General features: G+C 37.3%; 2 protein-coding genes across 2 annotated transcripts; one reads left to right on the top strand and one right to left on the bottom strand.

Moving 5' to 3' along the window:
* Positions 1 to 1822: 1822 nt before the first annotated feature.
* Positions 1823 to 3576, bottom strand: LOC144662358 (dnaJ homolog subfamily C member 12-like). Its single transcript, XM_078523149.1, has 3 exons — positions 3378 to 3576; positions 2657 to 2835; positions 1823 to 2254 (listed from the first exon to the last, which is right to left on the bottom strand). Exons 1-3 carry the CDS (start codon positions 3554 to 3556, stop codon positions 2094 to 2096), a joined length of 519 nt encoding a protein of 172 aa, XP_078379275.1. The 5' UTR covers positions 3557 to 3576; the 3' UTR covers positions 1823 to 2093.
* Positions 3577 to 3866: 290 nt separating this feature from the next.
* On the top strand, positions 3867 to 6252 carry LOC144662355 (E3 ubiquitin-protein ligase PPP1R11-like). Its single transcript, XM_078523146.1, has 3 exons — positions 3867 to 4034; positions 4565 to 4670; positions 5294 to 6252. The coding sequence occupies exons 1-3, from the start codon at positions 3966 to 3968 to the stop codon at positions 5482 to 5484; spliced, it is 366 nt and encodes a 121-aa protein (XP_078379272.1). The 5' UTR covers positions 3867 to 3965; the 3' UTR covers positions 5485 to 6252.
* Positions 6253 to 7612: the final 1360 nt, after the last annotated feature.

Below are 7612 nucleotides of genomic sequence, written 5' to 3' on the forward strand. Positions count from 1 at the left end.
TATAACCGGGTGTCTGTAATATTGAGGTGTCCGCAAGGTGAGAGTTGACTGTATAAGGCCTGGTTCACACTAGGGACATCAGGACATAACAAATAGTTTGAAGTTCTTTCCTTATGTCGTTATTAACTTATGCCATTATGTTCCTGTTATGATGTTATGTTGTGTTTTTCACACTCGTGACATGAAACATCTATACGAGGTGCTTTTTGTGTTTGCGTGACCTTGCCATTATGTCATTATTTCCCTAGTGTGAACCAGGCCTAATACATACTACTTATTAACCGAGAGTGAGGTCATTACAGGGGAATCTCAGACCGAGGCCTTGATGTATTGACCTCGCTACCGCTCGGTCAATACATCAAGGCCTCGGTCTGAGATTACCCTGTAATGACCGAACGGACGAGGTTAATAAGTTATTTATTATATGGCCTTTTAGCGCTATTCTAAAAATATTTTAAAAAAACACCGAGGTGAAACTCGCTCTCGCTCTCTGTGGCTCTCTTCGTCGCTCATACTAAAGAAGTATCGGTATGCTAATATTTTTCTTTCAGTTATTGAAAAGATAGTTACATTTTGTCGGTTTTTATTGTCGTTTTTGCAATTGCATTAGTAGCTTTTACTCACAACTCAAAAAACCGTCGAGCCGAGAAAATTTTTCATAATGCCCGGTCATTACAAGAAAATAATGCCCGCAGCCAATCAGAGCGCACGTACTATTGTAGCCATATAATAAATGATAGTTAACACCTTTGCCTTCCCTGTAATCAGGCACTCTACTATATCCAGTATTTATTTTTAGCAAGAAAGTTATTGAGGAAGTGGGAGCACCAGATAAATTCATTTGTAGGGGCATCTTCCATCCTTCAAAGTGCATGTATCTGTCAACAGTAAATGTGTTCGCATCCTCTACCCTTTGCACTCTAAAAACTGGAAAGAAAGAGTGCTTGATTGCAGGTTAATTTAAAGGAAGTATGTCAGTATTTTAGATCCAGTTCTAAAGTACAAAATTTCTGTCAAAAAAGAGACTCCTCAAAATAATAGTTTTCTAATGTAGAAAAACACCATTTTGAAGAAAAATAATTAATAATTATTTAATAATCAAAAATAAACAAGGATGGTTGCCGATGCAGAAGATTACAAAGAATATTACCAAGATGCAGCATTCGGACGTAGCTCCTTTAACTCTCTAAAATTATGTCCATGCTTTCTTACAAAATCAACAAATGTTTTGTGATGTTTTGCATTTGAAACCAGCTGAACTTTCTAATCCTAATCCTGCTTGTTGTTTTTAAAATATCTGCATGATTCATAACAGTTAAATATATTTACAAAAAAATGTTTATTCATGCCATGTGTGAATTAAACGTTCAATATGTTTACTACTTACATAGTAGTGTACCCTTAGCTTTGATCAGAGCCTCACCCTGGTATGCGGAGTGTGTGTGTGATGCTAAAAATTGACCCAAATAATCTAAATACTATTAATATTTCTTTTTTCCCCATTATTTGTCTCTGCATTGGAAATTGGTGGTGGTGGTGGAGGGATGAATGATCCTTTTTAAAAATTGTCTCATAGCATTTTGGTTAAATTTCATGGGTCTCATAAATTCCCAAATTATTTTGAAATGCTGTCTTGAAGTGGCAATTTCTTCTGCAAGGCTAAGAAAGTCTTGAACTCACATAAAAGAAATCGGATAGTCTAGCCATTTAATGATTGTGCAGTTTCAGGCTTTCAGAAAATATCCATACCCACCCCATGGAAGTTTCTGAATGTGTGTGTGTGTGTGTGTGTGTGTGTGTGGGGGGGGGGGGAAGTATGGGGCTTAACTGGAATTTCCAGAGGGGTGGGGGATTCAAACCAAAAACCTTCCTTGGGAGGGGTATGCATATTTCCTGGAACAACAATTTTGGATTAACCATTTGCCAGATATGGATATAATAAGCCTGTGAACAGTCTCCTTAGTGCAAAGTGCAGTATAAGGCAAAATGAGATCATAGGGAGCTGAGTGCGGCAAGGGGAACACAGTGGGCCAGTGAAACCTAGCATGTAGTATGGGTGGAATTATTAAAGGTTTACAAAGATAATTGCCATTCTAAATCTCGTATCTCCTAAACTTGCTGATGTGTGTTCCTCTCCTTGAACTCCACCCATGCTTCCTGTGCAACTTTGCTATGGTCAAGATGGCATCACTCGATGACATGAAACGCTTTGCCTTTCGATTTTCATCCAGGAATTCATTCCGCGGATCTTCCCCTGAAGTGCAAAACAAAACAAAATTTAAAGTGTATTCATAGTGACTTGGTTAGTTGACATGTTACCTGAGTGGAACTGAAAACTACAAAAACACTAGTGTTTTTGCATCATGTCCTTTTTAATATCACCAATATGAAGTAAAAAAGGTGGCTTGAAACTGGTATAAAATTGTCTTCAAGGATGCATTCTATTTTCAGAACTGGCCGGCCAGACCATTATATTCAAGAACAGAATTCCGTTGTTAGTCAGATTTGTCCTGTCAAATCAGTCAATGCAAAAACTTAATATTATACACTGTTGTGGTTGATTTGTGGGAAAATCTCATGGAAAAGGTTAATCTGTATCCAGCTAAGCTGAGGATACTGAGTTCATATTTTTATTAAGTAGGAACATTTGTGTTACCTTTTCTGTAGTCAAGCATGAGCTCTTTCCTTGGTTTTGCTGCCCAGTGTAATGATGTGTGTACTGCCCCACTCAGCTCCACCCACTGCTCATATGGTACAGCTATTCCAGAACTGCGCCAGATATCGTACTTTTTCCGGCTTTCTTCATTGCACAAAATGTTGCGAGCATTTTGCAACCTAGTGTTGATCAAAGCAGAAAACAAGCAATTGGAACAAAATATTTTGGTTTTTGTGGTTTAAAGCCAAACAAATAAACTTGAATTAACAGGTTCTTTTCTGTTTGGATCACACCCCCACGACGCCCCCTAATTTGCATAACAAAACAGTGTTTTAACAAGGCCGATTGTTTATCAGCGGTAAATACGACCAAAATGGCAATGTTTCCTCACTTCAGCTCAGCGTTATATACTCCGGTTTTCTTTTACTTACTTAAACACATCTAGTCGCATTTAATCTGGTCTAAAATACCTTCTGTACTGCGTAGAGCTATCTTTTTTTGCTGCTATTTTAAGTAAAAAGCATCAAATCTTAGTCTAATCTCAGTTCAACGAAAAAGTTCAGTTCCCTTGGCGAATATCCGGGACAAGATCCACAGAGACAATCAAACAATCATTCTCTGTAGATTTGAAAACCTTAAAATAGCTTCTTATTTACGCCTTGCAGCTCTCGAGTTTGGAATAAAGAAGAAAGGATTATTTCTGGACCACAACTACATGTACCTTTCGAACAACTTTGCCGTGTTTTTATCGCCAGGGTTTTTGTCTGGATGAAGAAGTTTAGCTTTCTGTCGAAACTCTGCGTTAATCTGGTCCGCTGAAGCCAGCTCATCGCAGCCTAAAAGAGCGTAATAATCATCCTCTTTGATCTTGTTGATCAACACATCGAAGAAGTCTTCCATGTTCGGACGGCCTCCGACTTGGAAATAAATGCGACGCAACAAGCAAAACAATAATACAAGCTTTTGACTGGGGGAGGGGCTAGTAAGTTACAAAAGAATACCAGAATTTTACATTTACTGTCCAGATGTAGGAAAATGTTATTACAACACTAATATTTGAGAGCTATAGGCCATTTAAAAATGCACAAAAGTACTTAAAAAACAGGAAGAATAAAATATTATTTTTGCAATATATATGTTGGGAGTACCCTACCCTACCTCGGTTGAAAAAATTGTCGTATCGCGTGGTCGCTTAGCGCTGAGTCGGCAAAGAAGAAGATGCTGGTTGTTGACTGGTTGCAGTTCACTGAGCTCTGCAAAGTTTATGTAATTCAATTGTTGACAAATGAACTGATTTCTTAAAGGAGGAATGGCGGAATGCCCTGAAGGTGCTAGTGGAACTGTTACAGTTACCGAAGAAGTGACCGCGAGTCCTTCGGTATGTGCAACACAGTATTTTTATTGACAGCTTCAACTCCAACGTACTTAAACGCGAAAATATTGGACAATCTTCCCTGAACAGTGTTTGTTTTTACACGAAATTTGAATAAGTTAATAATTTGAACCATCATTGTGGCTAAAAATCTTAAGAAATGATTTTTATTCGGTGGCTTAATCTCTTCTTTTTATACTGAAGCATACTGCATAAAAGGAATGCGATATCTTCAGACCCTCGACCCTCCTCCTGATTTCACTAGCTCAAAGTTATGTGCACATCACATCTCAAATATTTTCTTTGCCATCCCGTGTCCCTTCTTTCCCTGGGTAGTTGTTATTTATGCTTTGGCCTTTCCCAAAAGTGTTCTGAAGTTTTGACTAAGATCTATTTACCTCCAATTACAATTTGTACATGAATCTGTCAACCTTGACAGCATTTGTTTGCCCTTTCTTACTTCCTATCCATCAAAACTAGTTATCCAGGCAAAGTCTAAAAAGATTTGTGGAAAACAATTTCAATTTTGTTCACAGCAACAGAGGCTTGTGCTGAAACTTAATAAGCCCAAGAATGACAAGAAAGTTCAATGGGATGAAAGTGCTGTAGATAACGAGTTCATGGGAAAGAAAGTATCAAAATGTGAGTATTAAAATAAACAGCAAGTTCTGTATTTTCATATGCAAGTAGTAACTGATTAGACACACTCCATAGATCTCTGTTGAGCTACAGGTTTGATGAATTTTTTTGGATTGAATCACGCATGTGTTGTTCCAGGAAATATCCATACCTCCTTTTGAACCCCAACCCTCCCCCCCCCCCAGGGAAATTCCAGTTTAGCTTCATACTTTCCTTAAAAATTTTGGCTTTTGAGACCCCCCCACTCTTCAAAATTTCCAATGACGTTCTATGGGGCACCATCTCTTGAGTAGCTGGGAGGAAGAAATAGAATATGGCCCTTTAGGCCAGGGCTTATCTCATGTTTTTGTAGCATTAAGTGATCAAGTCAAGAGTACTTTACTCCCCCCTGGTTGGGATGCTAGGCCGTTAACACTCAATGTTTAATTTTCCAGTACCCATTTATACTCCTCAATGGAGAGAGACACTGAGAGAGTAAAGTGACTTGCCAAAGAATACAAGACAACCATGGCCAGGGCTAAACCCAGACCCAAATACTGGATGTTTATTGTTACTCAGCTTGGCAACATTTTTTGATTAAGATTTCTTTATATTCTCGTTTTTTTTTTTTTTTTCTTTTTATTTAGGCTGCTGTATTTATTCCAAGCCCAAGATGTTTGGAGACTCCTCTTCAGAAAGTGATAGTGACGATGATGGATGTCACCATAATGCCTACTGCACTGGCCACAAAAAGAAAGGCCACCGCAGCCATCACCATGATCACAGTGACAAAGGAGAGGGCCCTGATGGCTTGAATTCCGTTCCAGGTGCAACTTAGACACCTCAAGACAGTGACCCTTCTATAAGAGAAAAGCTACTTTAATTTTTATTGAGGACATTATTTTGTATTTGTTGGTTTTGAGTGAAAATAGATGAGTGCAATAAACACGTTGTCTGGTCAAAAAAAGTTTAAAAATCCTTAAACTTCCAGTCTGCAACCTTTACAATTACAATTGATTTTTGTTTAAAGTTTTTCAACCAGGTAAACTTCAATTTAATTATTTTTTCAGATAGTAGCTTATATGGATAATATATGGTTATTTTTTTAACATGAGTTTCAACAGAAGGCATCGTCTGTAAAGTAAAAGAGATGTGAAACATCTGTGATTTTCTCACTGAGTTATCATTGTAAATTTAATCTATTACAAAATTAAATGTAAAATTTGAGTGTAAACATTAGTAATTATATAATGTTGCAACCTTATCTACAAAATGTATTTTTTATGAAAGCTAAGAATATTTGTCTGACTATAACTGGAGTGCTAACTAGGTTAACTGGAGTGCTTTCTAGGCTGAAATATTAACTATGCACTTTCATTTGAGACTCAAACTTGTAAATTGGGTTACACTGAGTAATCTTTGTAAATATCTTTCTGCAATAATTTATCACAATCTGTGGATTTTTTAAAACTTATCTTCATATTATTTATTGGACTGTTGACCAATATTTTGGTCTTGATTTGTGTATAGTGCAGATAAAGGTTTGAAATAAACTTATTGCCATCTGCCTGTGGCTTGCAAAATAAAAATGACTCAGATCAGAAAATCACAACCATGGCAGTGGTTTGGATATATGATCTCAGGTAGTGTAGATTTTTTTCAATTTTATCTGTTTATTCCTTAGTTAATTTCAATTGAGAAGAATCATTTATTATCCAACACTGCTTTGTAAAGTACAAAAAAAAAAAAAAAAAAACACGCAAAACAAGCCATTTTTTGTACTCATCTCATTTAAGATTGAAAGACCTGCCAAGTCAGCATTTTTGGGAAAAGAAAAAGGTTGGATAATCTCTTATTAGATATTTTAAAAGAAAGACATTAAAGATCTCAACCAAAACAAATTTTGCACCTGGGAAGGGGGGGAGGGGGGGGAACTTCCATATGAAAGGGATGCTCATGGGTCACTTAGGGTGTAAATAAATTATTAAAGATTTTGGTCTTACTTAGGGTGTTTAGGACAGAATGTCGACATGTTTATCAGTCAAGGTTCCGTTTAGGGTGGTCTAGACCGATCAAGCATGGAAATAGTATCTGTTAGGGGTTGAGCAGTCGCTATTTTTTCACAGCGTCCATATTTTTTTGCTTCAAGCTCGACAGACTCTGCAAAAAAATAAGGACTGCTCGTAGTCTCGTTAGGGGTAAAAATGGTTGAGCCCACCTAGCCTGGGCATCCCCACCCCAGGTTCTGCACTTATGAGTTAGCCCTACATTGGCCTGTGTAGTCTCATATTGGTTGTGTCTTGTACATGTACATGGAAATCAAAACGAAGCAACTACAGGACTTCATGAGAATCTACACAGGGATCGGTTGAACAACATCCCAAGCTTCCACTGGTCTCTAGTTGCTCATTCTGGTAGAGTGGCCAACTGGTGTGCCCAATTTCATGGGTTGGACTCTTTCCAGGGTACCTTGTTTTATTGAATACATTTTTCTCAAATCTCTACTGTGCAAACAAACCATTCTTTACCTGTGGTAAACCTTGTATGATAGGTTCGTAATGCATGCAAAGGGTTAAAGCTACATAGATCTATGTTTGCATTGCATCCTCTGGACGTATTGCTTACCTTTACTGCTAGATTTGGAATAACAGATTTGGGTTCAAGTTCACAAGGAAATAAAAACACCGATAAGAAAGCAAATAACTGGACAACAGACTTTGAACACTAAATTTATTTAATGTTCACACATTTTGTGAAATTATAAGACAAATTTATTTATTCCAGTTTGTTATTTTGTTTCTTTTACAAAGTGAATTTGAGTTGTATTTACAAGTTTTAAGAACTGAGAGCCTTAATTGAATACGGAACAGCAACACAAGCACAGCTCGAACTTACAGCAAAATTAATAACAACAGTGAACGTCAGTTACTTCCCTTTTGCTGGGTACTACACTTGCAAGAGACCCA

This window comes from Oculina patagonica, chromosome 8 (assembly GCF_052425735.1).
Source record: "Oculina patagonica isolate OP01 chromosome 8, crgOcupat, whole genome shotgun sequence".
Lineage (NCBI taxonomy): Eukaryota > Metazoa > Cnidaria > Anthozoa > Scleractinia > Oculinidae > Oculina > Oculina patagonica.

Coding starts and splice junctions, on each gene's coding strand:
- LOC144662358 (XM_078523149.1), bottom strand. CDS start 3,556: ATGGAAGACTTCTTCGATGTGTTGATCAACAAGATCAAAGAGGATGAT. Junction 2,836..3,377: donor ACGGCAAAGTTGTTCGAAAG/GTACATGTAGTT, acceptor GATCAACACTAG/GTTGCAAAATGCTCGCAACA. Junction 2,255..2,656: donor CATGCTTGACTACAGAAAAG/GTAACACAAATG, acceptor TTTGCACTTCAG/GGGAAGATCCGCGGAATGAA.
- LOC144662355 (XM_078523146.1), top strand. CDS start 3,966: ATGGCGGAATGCCCTGAAGGTGCTAGTGGAACTGTTACAGTTACCGAA. Junction 4,035..4,564: donor AAGTGACCGCGAGTCCTTCG/GTATGTGCAACA, acceptor TTTTGTTCACAG/CAACAGAGGCTTGTGCTGAA. Junction 4,671..5,293: donor GGGAAAGAAAGTATCAAAAT/GTGAGTATTAAA, acceptor CTTTTTATTTAG/GCTGCTGTATTTATTCCAAG.